The sequence below is a fragment of the Balaenoptera physalus genome, assembly GCF_965194825.1.
Source record: "Balaenoptera physalus genome assembly, chromosome: 10".
Taxonomy (NCBI): Eukaryota; Metazoa; Chordata; class Mammalia; order Artiodactyla; family Balaenopteridae; genus Balaenoptera; species Balaenoptera physalus.
In genome coordinates this window covers 60794383-60810300 of record NC_138889.1, presented here as the reverse complement: position 1 = coordinate 60810300, position 15918 = coordinate 60794383, and the positions used below count along the sequence as shown (strand labels likewise).

The following is a 15918-nucleotide window of genomic DNA, read 5'->3' as shown; positions in this document are numbered from 1 at the left end:
ACCATGGGTACGACACTCGCTGTTGATGGTTATTGCCAGGAATGCATTCAGGATTTCACCACCAAGTAGGACATTAACTGTATGTTTTTAGTAGATGCCCTTTACCAGATTCAGGAAGTCTCTTCTATTCCTAGTTTGCTGAAATGTTTTATGAATGGGTGTTGAATTTTGACAGATACTTTTTCCACATTTACTGAGGTGATCGTATGGTGTTTCTGTTAATGTGGTGAATTACACTGACTGGTTTTCAAATGTTAAACCAGCCTTGCATTCTTGAGATAAACCCCACTTGGTCATGATGTATTATCCTTTTTATATATTGCTAGATTCGATTTGTTAACGTTATGTTAAGAATTCTTTGCATCTATATTTATGGGGGCTATAATCAGTTATTTTCTTTGCTGGTAATGTCTTTGTCAGATTTCAGTATCAAAGTTATGCTCATTTCATACAACCAGTTGAGAGGAGTTTCCTCCTCCTCTGTTTTTCCAAAGAGTTTGTGTAAGGTATATATTGTTTCTTTCTTAAAAGTTTGATAAAATTCACCAGTGGATCCAGGCTTGGGGTTTTCTTTGGGGGAAAATTTTTATTATGAATTTGATTTCTTTAAATAGAGCTATTCAAATATTCTTATTCTTTTGGGGTCAATTTTGAATGTGTTTTTAAAGGAATTTATTTCATCTGAGTTGTTGAGTTTATTGGCATAAAATTGTTTATAATATATATAGCCTTATTCTTTGAGTATCTATGGAATCTGTAGGTATCACTATAGATTTCTTCATTCATTCCTAACATTGGTAATGTATACTTTTCTCTTTATCAGTCTTGTAAAAGTCTTACTAATTTTATTAATCTTTTCTTGAAAAATAACTTTTACCTTTTAAAATTTTCTATTTCATTGATTTCTGCTCTTTATTATTTCCTTCTACTTATTTTGGGTTTAATTTGTTATTTTCCTAGCTTAAGGTAGAAAAATAAGTTGATATTTAGTTACATAAGAAATAAGATTAAAGGTAAAAACTATGTCTTGTACTTATTTGTGTCTATAACACACACTAGGCCCTTGATAAATTATTGTTGATTGAATGAATAGTGTGGTGGAGTATCCAGACAGAGGAGCTAAATAATGTCAAGATGGATATAGGTTATTTGTCCAGTAAAATTTATCACATTGTATTTTATAGTTAGTGGTATTTATACCCATTTTTCCTGCCAGAGCTTCTTGAGAACAACGGTATTTTCTCGATCTTTGCATCTGAGTGTTTAGCAAAAAGCCTTTATGTAGGTAGTAGCTGCTTATTTAATGCTTGTTGAATGATTGAAGGGCCAGTAGGGGAAGTAAGAAGGAATTTGGAAAATTTTTCAATAACCTGGTAAGTAGCTTACAGTGGTCTTTAGAGAGCTAGAGAAAGTTTTTATTCTGGTTACCCCATGAAGTGACCGAGCTGTGGTCAGTTAGCAGAGTATCCTTATGGGTCTATTATGACTCTTACTTTCTACCCTCTGGAATTAAGATCATGAGTTATGAAGCAAGGCTGATAGTAGCGCATGAATACTTACATTTTTATTTTGTGTAACATGCTTAAATTATTCCCGAATGGCAACAGGAGGAAGCAAGTGGAGTTATCTGATGATGAGACAAAAGAAACTGAAAACATGAAGAAAAAGAGGAGAAGAATCAAACTTCCTGAGTCTGATAGCAGTGAAGATGAAGGTGGGCGTTGCTAATTTTTTAAATTTTAATTTTAATTTTTGGCTAGTGGGATTGTCTCAGTCAATTTGGGCTGCTATAACAAAAATACCATAGACTGAGAGGCTTAAACAACAGGAATTTACTCCTCTCAGTTCTGAAGGCTGAGAAGTCCAAAATCAAGGTGCCTGCCGATTCAGTTCCTGGTGAGAGCTCTCTTCCTCATTTGTAGACGGACACCTTCTTGCTGTATCCTCCATGATAAAGAGAGAAATCATCTTTCTTGTGTCTCTAATCTCATTCATGAGGGCCCTATCCTCGAGACTTAATTATCTCCCAAAGGTCCGCCTCCTACTTCTATCATATTGGGGATTAGGGCTTCAACATATAAATTTTGAGGGAACACAAACATTCCGTCCACAGAAGGGTCAGTTCTTATTATGATGATTTTAGGCTCAAGGAGCTAAAAAGTTACTTATTATGGGTCACAGTGACAATAGTAATCCAAGCACTGAGAGATACAGTGTACCTATTTCTGTTTAAAACCTACTTTAACCTTTTGACAAGAACCATAATCTTATGGTAATTTGTCAAAGTAGCAAATACAAAGGGAAAGAGAATAAGGATTATTACATTTATTATCAAAGACATTTTCTTTTTTAAAAAATAAAATGGAGCTCTTCCTTTGGGTACCTTCATGTGAATCTTATAAAATGGGTGATATTGTAGGCATCAGGGGTATTGGTGGTGTTTTGTACCACATAAGTAAAACAATGCTAAGATGAAGAACCTGTATGGTCATTGTTGAGAGGGAATGACACTGTGAACCCTTCCAGTTTTAAGTTGTAGACACTGTTGTACAATAAGCGAACAGAATAAGGGCAAGAGTCTCGCCTGAAAAGTTAATGTGCCTTTTAAAAGAATATCAATTATTCTAAGAGCCAGTATCAAGTATCCTTCCCAAAATGTGTAAATGAAAGTGTACAGAAAAAGGAGGAGACCAAAGAGAACGATACCTGGGTTGGACTGATATGCCAGATGACTTCGATCCTGAAAAGCCTGGTTTGAGAACCAGTGGTGAAAAGCTTGAGCTGCTGTGATTGATCCTCCATGAATTCATGGCCTAATGAGTATAAACATTTTAGGTAATGGCCAGGGGAACTCTCGTCCAAAGGGATTCAGCATCATATAAAGGTAGACAAAAGCAAACAAACTGACACTAAAAAGAGATTAAAGAAAAATGAATGCAAAAAAAGGAACCTGCTATGCTGTTGAAGGACAAAGCTAAACTTGTTAGACTCTACTCTTACCAGAAACTACTGTAAGAAGCACTGAAAATGGTAACAGAGGCTCCCCCAAAGTGGGGGGATATTAGCTCAAGTGAGTGAAAAAACAAATTACATATACAGGTGACAGTAATGCAAAGGAAATGAATATATCTAAGAAATTGTACAAGAAAGTTGAATATGTCTATGGCGGAGGTACATCTTTGACTCTTCCATGGATTTAGGGTTTCCATTGACTGTGGAATGGATAGGGATAGGGTATTGTGAGCATCCCAGTGGGGCAGTTGCTGTATACTTAATTCCATGTCATTTATCAAAATGCTTTAACCAAGACTACAGAAAGGAAGATTCCCAAGTGTGTGATGAAACAACCATCAAGGAACATTCTGACTGGTTACGAGTTGAGGAAATAGAGGCAAATCTATGCAGACGCACAGGAAAATAACTTAGCAAGTAACTTAGGAATGTGTGCTAATTGGAACAGTTTTCCCTAAATTCCAACCAGGAAAAGAACTTGAGGAAGATTCTAGAAAAGTCTTTGAAGCCATCATCCTAATGTACATTAAAAAAGTAAACTAGATACTCTAGTATTAGTGAAGGAGTCAGCTCTAAGTCAAGGAATTACTGTGGTTGATTGAACACTCTTTACATACTTCTGAAATATTCTCTGTAGTTCTGATCCTTAGCTCACAAAAATAATACCCTTAAGTGATTAGAAATATGAGTGGGGTTATTTAGTTTGGAAGGGAGAAGAAATGTGAAAGAGGTGGACAACGTATAATAGCAGATGATATAAAGCAGAGGCTCTCAGATTTTTTTTTCTGGCAAAGGTAATTTTTGGCATCTGACTAAATTTATAAACCTTTGCCATTTTATTCCTAAATTTCTTCTTTGTCTCAAAGCCAGTGGGATTTCATTTTAAACCTTCATACAGTCTCTAACCTATTATTGTTTTATTTCTGTTACACTATTAGTTCAATATGCTGTCTTCAGCTAGAAGTTAGTACATGAGCAGCAGGAGTGGAGGAAATGGCAGAGACTTTGCAGTTAGACAGACCTGGGTTTAAATCGTAACCTTTACCACTGACCATGTGACTTTAGGCAGATAACTTAATCAATTCCTGTTTTCTCATCTCTAATATAAGGATGTTATCACAAACTGTGCCGGCCTTTTATGAACATTAAATAAGATGCTGCGTCAAAAGTGCCGGGACAGAGCTTAACATATAGTCAGTTTTCTTATTATTCACCCCACTTTTCCTATTGAAATTCAGTAAGCGTTTAATGGTAATAAACACACTTGAAAGTACCTTCTCTCAGAAAATTCCCGTCAACTTCATATCCTTAACTCTCTACCCAAGGGACTGTTCCTTTCTCTTTCTCCCTGGCAGAGTCATAAGTACCTTTAGCAGTTCTATTTTACATACTCTCTTTGTAAAGCAAGAAAAGGCCAGACCCAGAGAGAAATAACATTAAGAATAATATCTATATTGCTAGGAAAAAGTAGTTTTAAATGGTATGTTTCAGTCCTTGCTACCATTTTCAGTCCTTGCAAATTGCTTATAGAGAATGTTAAGCAAATGACCCACAACCCCTTTTTTAAAGGTTAAGATAAGTAGTTAAAAAAATTTCCTAGGAAGCTATGAATGATTTTCAGGAATTCTAGTTACCCATCTCTTCCAGAAAACTCTGATAAACAGTGGTTGCATTACTGGATCCCCGCAATTAGTTTTACCACAGCTCTTATTCTGCCCCAACAAAGGTTGCTTTCCTGGGGTGAGTGATGTTTCACTACTTGAGAACCTTTCATCTGAAGAGCTGCAAATCCGTTACAAATATATTTAAAATACACCAATGCATCCATCATTCCTTATGCTTATGTCACTAAAAATATATTGAGGGAGAATGCTTGGCTTGGTAATAAAGACTAAGGCAGACAGACATGGATTCTAGCATATGAATATGGGCAAGTTTTTAAAAAATCTCTTTGAACCTCAGTTGTATCAATATAAAACAGAAATAGTAATAGTGATTTTGTAGGGTTATTATGAAAATGAATGATTAATGTTTGTAAAGCCCAGAAAATTCTAGTTGTTTTCCCTGTCCTTCCTTTCTTAAAATATTTTGTTTAAAATAAAATTTTTAAGCAAAGTAATACATGTACACAATTTCAAAAATCAAATAAAATACAAGTTTTATAATGTATAGTAACCTCTCCTATCAGACTCACCTAATTGACTGATGCTTCCCTTGTCAACTTTTTCCCATCTGCCTTCCATCTTCCAGGGATTTGTTGAAATTTCTTATTCATTAGGAGCCCTTGGCTCCTCTGGTGTTCTTCTCTTCCCTATTATGAGAGGGTTACAACATTTCTTTCCTTTAGTATCGTTTATAATGTTTCTCTTTGGGGGTGTGTGGAAGGGAGAAGGAGGTATATGCTGAATCTTCCTTGACCTAGAAACCCATCATCCGAGATTTAGTTCAGAAAATGATTCTTTTCCTTTATTTAAAAGAAATTGTTACTGTATATTCAATGCTAGGGAAATCGTGGTGCCTCTGCCTGTGTGGAGCTTAGAGTCTGAAGGGGGAGTGTAGATAAACAGTCCATGCAGTGCAGTGAGAGGGATCTTAGAGGGCGCCACTGGGATTGTGTTCTCCTTCGTTAAGTCGTTACAGAACTGGAAATCGAGTAAGAACTCTTAAACTTATTACTGAGAGTACTCAAAATTCCTTTTTTTTTGGCATCCTCACCACATAAACTTCACTCCTACCACTGTAATACATTGTGACACAGCTTTCTTAATAGCTATACCTTCAGAAAAATGGGTGCTTGGTTCTGTGGTTTGACTGGACTTTTGCTTCCTTGAGCTCCCATCATGTTCTAGCCTCCCAGAGCTGGTTGATAGCTGGACCACTTTCCTTTTATGTTTTTATTTCCTAGAGCTTATAAAGTTTTGGGGCCCATTTCATACTTGAAGTGTATAATTTATTGTTTCTTTCTGGCTGTTGTTCTGCTTCACCTCTTCAGGTCATTTGGCCTTGAACCCTCCACTGTCATAATTTTTAGCACTGACCTAATCGGTTGGGAGAATTTCAGATCCAAGACTTGTGCTAAGAATTTGAATACAGCCAGGAGATTCAGGGAGCAGGTGAGGCTAAGCAGCTTACCCAGTCCCTTGACCAGCAATTTCTTTGTGGTAATTAAGCAATAGGTCAGCTGAGGATTTTCACTTCCTCTCTTATGGGCCTTATACTATTTCTGGAACTATTCAGAAATGATGGGATCCCTCTGGTGGTACTCTCTTTTCAGGTGGTACCACTTCCATAGCAATATTTCTCTCCTTAAAATATTCTTTCCTGATAATCTCAGTGTAGCAAAATAAGCCTCATCAGTGAGGCAAGTGAGACATAGTTCCCAAACACATATTAACAGGCAAGTCCTAGCTGTTAGAGCTGTAATTGTGATCATCGTGTCAAAGATGATTCCCCCACCCCACAGTTTATGCTCTTAATATCAGCTGGAAAATTTCAGTCTAACATACATCTCAAGTGATGGCAAATAATCCTCAGATCACAGTCACAAAATCACTGTTACTATTATTTCTGTTTTATACAACTGAAGTTCAAAGAGATTTTTTTACAACTTGCCCACATTCATATGCTAGAATCCATGTCTGTCTGCCTTAGTCAAGCATCCTCCCTCAATATATTTTTAGTGACATAAGCATAAGGAATGTGGATGCGTCGGTGTATTTTAAATATATTTGTTAACGGATTTGTAGCTCTTCAGATGAAAGGTACTCACATTTGGTATAATCTGAGGATTATCTCCACTTACTTGATCTTAAGAGAAAATGTCTGGCCCTGAGTGGTAAGGTAGCATGGGATAGTTGGAATAGTAAGGCTATGGAATCAGACTGACAGGGGTCTAAAACTTCCTGCCTCGGTTGCAAGCTCTGTGCCCCTGGCAAGTTAACTAACCTCTCTGAACCTCTGTTTTCTCAACTCTAATGTATGAATAATAGTATTTGTCTCTTAGGTTTGTTGTGAGGATAAAGTAAAATAATGTAAGTGAAATACATGACACATGGTAGATGATCAGTGGATATTTATAAAACAACATCATACTTTGACTTATCTATAAAATTAGGAGCTTAGCTAAGATGATCTCTAAGGTATATTCCAGCTCTAATAATTCTTGATTCTTTGATTCTCTTTGTATGAAAATTAATAAAATATGTATTTTAAAGGTATTTATAGTTATATAATTGCAGAGTCCTTGGTTGTCATGAATTACTGCTTGCAAAATACCCTTTGTTGGACATGGAATTTTAGAGAGCCAGTGGAGAAGGCATTGTACCAGACACTGCTGTAGTTCTTTTATCTAAGCTTGTTTCCTTATTTCAGTCATACCAGACTCTCCTGGGGCTTATGAAGCTGAGTCACCATCCCCACCTCCTCCTGCTTCTCCATCTCCTGAACCAGAGCTGAAGACTGAGCCAGAGCCTCCTTCTGTCAAGGTACAACTTTACTGGGATGTGTCCTTTATCACCCAAGGATAAAACTACTCTGCTACGTTAGTTCGCTGCTATACACTTCACAGATGTCAGTAGCCGGCTCCTGTCTCGTCCTGCTCTCCTATAGGTAGTGCAGAATGGGCATTCCCTCTCTTCTCACCTGAAGAGGGAGTTCAGCCATTAGGTGTCATCTCAGGAATGTGGCCGAAGTCAATCCTGGGAGCTCTTTTGTTTTTCATTCCCTCCAGCTTTAGGGCAGCTGTGCCACCCAACTCCTGTTGGCATTGTGCAAAGTGAAGTCTTGCAGCAGAGTATGTGAAAGACAGAGTAGAACAAACAACTTATGCAGGTTTGTTGCTCTTCCAGAAAAGGGCTGCAAATGGGGAAATACAGTTTTCAATGATCTTCATCTGGCTCTTGTCTGCATCTGTTAGTGTAGATAATGAAGGACTGAGAAGATGGGCATTTTTTTTCCTTTATGACTATTAGTTTTCCTTAATTCTTTGTGTTAAGACTGTCATTTAAATTTTGCACTAATTTCCTCATTAGCTGAAGAGAAAATGGGGTGGAAGACCAGTGGAGAGAAAAGGAAGTTGGTATAAGTAATACCTTTTGATACTAAATTAGACAGTTGTAACGTTGCAGTGTCAAGATTGAACTAGCAGGTATCCACAGCAAGGGTGGATGCCGTGGAGACCTCTGGTTTGGTTTAGAGGCCTTCCCTGAGCGCTTCCATAGTATCTGCTGTGGCCTTCCATTAAAGCCCTTACCACAGTGGATTGCAATGGTCTGTTTTCTTTGTCTCTCTCCTCCACTAAGGCCCTTGTCCTATTGGTCTTTTTAACCTTGACACCTGCACTACCCAACAAAAGTTTGTTGACTGAATGAACACAGTTCTTTGCTCAACATGCTACTTTTCTTCTCACAATGAAGTATCAATGAGCGTAACTTGTCTGTGGTTGGGCTGGTCCCCTAAAGGGAAATTTGTAGATAACTTGTTTAACTTTTTATCGTCATAGAATATTGGAGGGTGATTGTTATAGAGTAAAAAGCTTTTGTTATTTTTCTCTATAGCTTGATAGGTCAATTTAATGTTGTATCCTCTGATCTTCCTATGATCTTTTAGGGCTCAAGTGGAGAAAACAAAAGAAAACGAAAACGTGTGCTAAAATCTAAAGCCTTTGTGGACGAGGAGGGCTGCATAGGTAAGAAAATTTTTTGACTCCAAATCCAGAGATAGAGTTATTACCGTGGAGAGCACCTTAATCCCTTACAGAGCAGGGTGCCTCAGACTTTAATATGCACATGATTCATCCCCAGGTGGTGCTGGGCTGCTTTCCTGTGGCCCACACTTTTAGTAGTGGAATATAGGGAACACTACAACTAAAGTCAGAATACCTGGGTTCCTGTTTGGGTCATATGCTTGAGATCTTGCATAAAAGTCACATCATCTCGGTGGGGAGTTTCTTGATCTGTGGAGTGGAGGGAAAATACCATTCTGCCTACATGTGGGATTGTTGTGAAGATTCATGTGAAGTAATATATTTAAAAAACACATTCAAGATGGAAACCACAAAACCAATTTTAAATCATAGACATTGAGAAACATTTGGGGTTTTTTTGAATGTTTGTTTTATACATTTGAACAGTGGAAAAGAAGCTCCTATAGATGACTAGACTCTGAAGAGAGTGTCAAGAGTCTTCTTTGTGTTTTGTCCCATTTGTTCTGTAGAGGGGTCTGACTCTTCCAAATCACTTCCTTTATGTTTCCTGCTTGTAAGCCATGTTAGGTAAAAGCATGTGCTTTTTATGGAGGCCTAGAGGGAAATTAGAATTCAGGCCTTGAGTCATTGCTTGATTCTTCAGCCATGTTTTAGGTTGTTCTACCACGATTGACCGACTTCTGTGGGGCTTTTAGGATTTAGCACTTGAAGCCCGATGAGATGTTCAGATCCTGGTACTGTCTTTTGTGTTTGTAAAAAGTTGTGGGTTTAGGCTCTTCAACCTCTTGTTAGTGAGATAGCCCAGAATTGTCATTTCTCCTTTCCTGTGGCACCTGCCACACGCTGACTCTCCTAGAGAAGTAGCTTTTCCCTTTCTTGATTTTCCTTTTCCGGTTCAAATTTTTGTCTTAAAACGATTGATAGACTCTGAAGAATCAACTTTCCCTAGGCAATGTGGTTGTTAAAACTAGTGAAGACCTTTCATCAGTCTTGAGCCCTCTCCCCTTCCCCACCTCCCACTCATCTGAAAAGGCCTCTGCCATTTTAATTGTAGCAGGTGATTGGGAATAAAATTCCTTACACAGGAAATTTCTGTCTTTTCAGTGCTAACTTTCTTGTGCCTATGAATTCTGGATTTTGGTCTTTTTTTGTTTTATTTGTTTGTTTTTTGCTTTTAGTCTTCTAGTAATGAATTTCAAGCCTCTTGGTTTGACTGTTAATGGTAATTTACGTATTTACTGTTGAATTTTTTATTCTTTTTTTTTTTTTTACTATTATTTATTTATGGCTGTGTTGGGTCTTCGTTTCTGTGCGAGGGCTTTCTCTAGTTGCGGCAAGTGGGGGCCACTCTTCATCACAGTGCGCAGTCTTTTTTCTTTTAAACTTAAGAGGACAAAAGCATCAGTGCCAGTTTTTCCCTCCTGTACCCCAAAAGAAAAGTGTCAAAAATATCTTTATGAGAGTTCATTGGGAATTTGTGGCTAATTACCTATTGCTTTGTTCAAAACATAGTACTCAAGTTTTGGCCAGGTATGGGATGTGAACTTTTTTGTACTCCTGTCTCCAGACAGGACTATTAAGAGCCTTGGATGCAACAATGAAAACCGTGCTCACATAGCACATTTTTTTTTAAGGTTTTTAGTCCAGGCTCAACCTAATGAATCTTGGCTCCTGTAACCAACAAAGGAGTTCTGCTTTCCTCTCTTTGCTCAGACTGTTCCAAACGTACCAGCACAGGGGGCTTCTCCTGTCCTGTGCTGGGTGGGAGTTGGTCTGTGGGTTTAAAAAGCTGATCTTTCCCTTTCTGTGAGTTTACTACAGGGACTGGGGAGTTGGGCCCCTGAGATAAATTTGGGGTGGACTTCTGGACAGGGTAGATTTCTAAGAGCAAAACAGTTGAGTGGAAAAGAATTCTTTTACCCATGCAAACTGGGCCTGTTTTTATGGCAGCCCAGAAAAGTGGTGTGTTGTTCAGCTAAAATAAAGGTCCTGTATTTTTAAGTTGAAATCTCCTTTGTTCTGTAGTTTGAAGTAGCCACAGCTTTGAATATAGAAATGCTCCTTTTAGCTCTTAAGGTATATACAAAGTGTTCTGCTTAAGAAATTCTGTTGGTGCTGCCCTGACTGGTTTTTAACTCCCTCAAGCAGTGCATTGGACAGAATTGGCAATGAAACAACCAGTGGTTAGTCATGAAATAATGAGCTAATTGATGCTGAAGTTTAATATTACAGACATGCCGCCATTTGAATACATAATATAGCTTATGGAGGAGCAAGTCTTGTCTTTTCTATAAATCTGTAGGTGGCTCTTTAGAATTCCCTAATTTGAGATATTGAGTAAATAACAGCTCATAATTTTGTTCTAAAATCCAGTTATGTAATGCTTTTGAAGTTACATCAGGATGGGGCTGATGTTCTGGGATCATAATTGTTGAACCAACAGGTACAGCATGGAAATTCCTCAAGTATCTTAGAGCAACATTTCTTAAACTTTGCTGAGTAGATACATTACTTGAAGATCTTGACAAAATTCAAATTCTGATTCAGTAGGCCTAGGTTAGGACTTGAGATTCTTTGTTTCTAATAAGCTCATGGGAGATTCTAATGCCTCTGGTCTGTGGAGCCTTAAGACCTTCAAGAATGCTTAGTATATATTTAAAGCTTACTAGTGTTTTTTTAGCCTCTTAGTTGACAGGGGTCAGCCAAAGTGAATTCTAGGCTGTTGAAAGTAATGACAAATCCTAGGAACTCTTAGGGAGGGGACTGTTGATTATGCAACCTTAATAAGAATAGATGAATAAGGTGAAGGAATACTCCACTGGTTATAGCCAGTTGACCTCCAGCGTGGCCCATTGCAAGGGGAAAATATAGCACTGAAGAGTGCTTGCCAACAACGATTACTGGGTGTATTTGTACATTTCGTAGGGCAGCATATCACCTTTTACAGGGGAGCAAAGAATGGTGGTTCTCAAGGTGTGGTCCCCAGACCAGCAGCGTATCAGCATCACCTGGGAACATGTTAGAAAAGCAAATTCTTGGGTCCACCCCAGACCTATTGAATCTAAAAGTCTGGAAATAAAGTCCAGCCATACGTGTTTAAATGAGCCTTCAAGTAATTCTGATACACATTAAAATTTGAGATTATGTAAGTGACAGACTAGGTATTAGAACACAGGTGTATTTGATTCCAAAGCCTATGCCTCTAGAACAGTTCGGCGTATATATTTTATTAGAAAGAAATGATCAATAATTGAGAGCTTAAAACTATCATTGTTTGTTAATGGGAAAAAAATACCTTTCACTTTACTCATTTGAGTATTATGCATATTAGGTTACTCTATTCAGCTAAGAAAAGGTGTTTTCCTTTTTCCATCATTTGCTGAGAAAGGATTTAGATGACGTTGACTGTACAGCTGCTGCATCTCTCTAAAGTCACAGGAGGGTGGCATTGTACTGTTTCTTGCGGTTGGTGTGTGCACTGCAGTAGTATTGAAGAGACCCTCATCAGTTGTGGGACATCATTGTTGGAAGCGATTGTCTGTGCCTGTGTCCTTTGGGGCTTCCTTATAGTGACTCCTCACTGGTATAATTTTTTTAAAGTTTCCAATGGGGAGGGATCAGTGAATTTTATTGGTAGGAGAAAAGGCAAAAGACACCCTTGGCTGACAGGGAGTAAAAACACTGGGAACTTTTTCTCATTTTATCTTTGTCCTTCTTTAAAACTATCAAGTTTGGGCTTCCCTGGTGTGGCGCAGTGGTTGAGAATCTGCCTGCCAATGCAGGGGACACGGGTTTGAGCCCTGGTCTGGGAAGATCCCACGTGCCACGGAGCAACTAGGCCCGTGAGCCACAATTACTGAGCCTGCACGTCTGGAGCCTGTGCTCCGCAACAAGAGAGGCCGCGATAGTGAGAGGCCCGCGCACCGCGATGAAGAGTGGCCCCCGCTCACCGCGACTAGAGAAAGCCCTCGCACAGAAACGAAGACCCAACACAGCCATAAAAATAAATAAATTAATTAATTAATTTAAAAAAAAATAAAAAAAATTAAAACTATCAAGTTTGTCATCTGACCAAGTTTACTTGAGATAGTCATCTTCATGATGTAGACCATTACTAAATCCTGGGTCACTGAGAACCAAGAACTGAATAGTTGAGTAGCTAATCTCCAGTTCACAGTGGGTGACATCAGGATAGGACTAGCCAGGAGGGTCCATGGCAATGCGTCTGGCTAGGCAGGATGGGGACTGGCTGGTAGATCAGAGCTTAAGACCAGGAAAACCAGTGATGGAAATGGCAGGCACTGGGGGTCAGGGAGGTGAGACTGAAGAAGTCAGTCAGAGCATGGAGGTAGAAGTAGGTGTTTGAGATGCAGACAGTTCTGATGTAGAGCTCAGCAAGTTAGCTAAGCATAGACCAAGGCCCAAATGCAGGATTTGGGCAACCGCATGATAAGCGCCCACTTAAAGGCATGGGGCATAGCAGTGACGGAGTAAGGGTAAATGTTGATTTTGAGCCCCAGCTAGAGGCCTGTGTGAGCTCAAAATACTGCTTCCTCCCTGAGGAGGGATCTGATCTCCCAGCGGGATTAAGCTGCGGTGGTCAGTGAGCACGCCTCCCGTGGTCAGTGGGTCTGAGGGGACTGGAGTGAACCAGACATCTCATCCTCTCGGGAGAGCAGTGTTCTAAATGACTCAACACACTCATATCCCATTTTTTTCTGTGTTCTTCCAGTAACTGAAAAGGTCTACGAGAGTGAATCCTGCACAGATAGTGAAGAAGAGCTTAAGATGAAGACTTCCTCTGTACATAGGCCTCCCGCCATGACTCTGAAAAAGGAACCCAAAGAGGAACGAAAGGGCCCAAAGAAAGGAACTGCTGCTCTGGGCAAAGCCAATAGACAAGTGTCCATTACTGGCTTCTTCCAGAGGAAGTGAACTGCCATCTCTGTTAGGTCAGAGATGTGGAGTGGTCAAGGGACAAGACCAAGACATACAGACTCTCACTTACTGTGTAAGTTCATCCAGTGCCTAACCTCATCTTTATCAAAAGACTGTTCTTCCATCCTGTAAGGTTTATACGGCTTCTGGTTTTCAACAAAAAGGAAATCACCTGGAAGCAAGAGGCAAAAGAATATTTCAAAAGCTGTTATCTTCTAATGACATTTTTTAAGTACAATTTTGACCTGTCCAGGAGAAGAATTCACTCCAAAAATAAATTGGAACAGGTTTCAGAATTATCACTGAAGCCGTTAGTGGCTAATCCACTGTGCCCTACCCACCCTGTGCCCTTATCCATCCATTTATGGCTCAGGAAGTGATCCTCCTTGTTCTTTTGTATTTTGTGGACTTGTGTGGGTATTCTTTTATGCCTGAATTTTACTGGATGTGTTTACCACTGTCCCATTCTCCCTTCCCCACTACCACACTTCTGTGTGAAGCATTTTCTGTAAGTCTTTTAAATCTTGGTTGGACTAAAGGCTGAAACAAAAATCTCCCGGTAATCCTCTTTTCCTCCATTATAAAGTACACTGACACCTGGCCACAGACCAGCACATTACTTGTGTTCTAGCCCTTTCACAAAAGCTCTTACTCTTGAGCCCTTTATTCGCAATTAGTGGTTAGGGAAAAGCCTCAGGCAGAGCACAAATAGAAATGTAATGATGTATTCAACCCCGCCAGAAATTACTTAGAGTCAACATTGATGCCATTAGAGGACTTGTCATGTTGCTGACACAGGGTGTGCTTTATACGACACTTTGTGATTTTTGTCTCCTCCTCTCTCTCCCTTTCCCACTCTCAGTACCTAGAGAGGGAAACCCATACAGTGAAATGAAGGCTAAAAAGAGAAGTTCCTTCTTACATGCAATGTACAACAGTTAAGTAAAATTTCTCCTTTTCAAGGAAACTGAATGTTAGAAACAACAGTTTTCCAGGAAGGTAATGAGGAAGAGGTAAAGCACATTGTCTACTGATGCTGCACCTCTGTATTTTTAACTTCCTCACATGCTTAGAAGTACAGGCTCCCCAAGAAGAGATGGAGAGCCTGAGTCATTGGTAGATCTAAACATTTTCTTTTGTTACTTATGGAAAATCATTTATTCCAGTGATAACTTGGAAGCACCTTCCTTTATGGCTGGAGAGTGAGCTCAGGGGATGGAGGTGGTGTGGCAGTGACCTTGCACAGTGAGCTCTGGGGAAAGGAACACAGGCTCAGCTGCTGGCGTGACTCATGACTAACAGACGAGGGACGTCTGACTTGCCTCTTGCTCCTTCTGCCTTCGCCTGGTGTATGTCGTAAGTGATGCAGTCAGCCGTCTACTGTTTAAGGTTAGGATTGTGTTGTGACTGACCTTAGATTAATAGGAGCTTCTTTAGCAACTGTCACCCAGGGCCCTCCAGCCAGGCACCCCATGGACTTGATTAAAACCAGAGGTTTGGGAGATTAGTCCCAGCATTACGTCTACAACTTGAGAAGGCAGAGGCTTTGTGCAGCTAGCTGAGTAAAGGTTGACACATTCCAAACTCCTTTCTTTTTAAAATGTAAAAGGATGGAGAGAAGGGTGGAAAGGCTGGATTTAACTTTACAAAAAACTTCTGGAGAGGAATCCCTTTTAAATGGTTATTTTCGCCATTGCCTCTAGTCATTTTTCTAAATAGAAATGGAAAATTAAAGAAAAAAAAGCAACAATCCAGCCTTTTTTTAAAAAAATTATCATGCTGGGATCTCTAATTAAATCACATTTTGAATTGGAAAACTCTGGTGCTAGTGGAGTTCTGTCTTTGCAAGCATAATGCAAATCCTGTGGTCACTGTGCCCGGTATGCTGCCTACACTCTGAGCCGTCGGCAAGGCTTAGTGAGTAGTAAGTGCTGGCTGTTTCCTTCTTTTTGTAAAAAAAAAAAAAACTCTACCATGTTATCCACATGAGTTAAATAAATTTGAGAAGTTGTTTTAAAACAGTGCTTCAAACTGATTGTCTGATGAATCTGTTATTTGACAGGATGGCAACAGTGTATGCAATTATTTAAACTCTGAACAGGAACAAGGCTGGTTTTCAGTTTATATTGTTCAAACTGCATACCCATAGTCTGAGATGGACAAGTTATTTGCTGTCTTCATCATTTTTTCAGTCCTGTGGGAAATCTTAGATTCAGCCAACCTCATTTTTTAGTTTCTTTAGAAGAAAATCTAGTCCTGATCTT

The 15918-nt window shown here is 39.3% G+C and overlaps 1 protein-coding gene across 5 annotated transcripts in view; it reads left to right on the top strand.

Annotated features, from left to right (window-relative positions):
• Window positions 1-15685, top strand: part of POLD3 (DNA polymerase delta 3, accessory subunit) — a 48226-nt gene extending 32541 nt beyond the window's left edge. For 3 of the 5 annotated variants that reach the window (XM_082411288.1, XM_082411286.1, XM_082411289.1), the window contains exons 9-12: window positions 1605-1714; window positions 7384-7496; window positions 8620-8698; window positions 13449-15685. In XM_082411288.1, coding sequence (XP_082267414.1) covers window positions 1605-1714; window positions 7384-7496; window positions 8620-8698; window positions 13449-13651 — 505 coding nt within the window. In that variant the 3' untranslated portion in view covers window positions 13652-15685. The remainder of the gene's footprint in view (window positions 1-1604; window positions 1715-7383; window positions 7497-8619; window positions 8699-13448) is intronic. The other 2 variants (XR_014250434.1, XM_082411287.1) reach the window with 2 other exon arrangements.
• The last annotated feature ends 233 nt before the right edge of the window (window positions 15686-15918 follow it).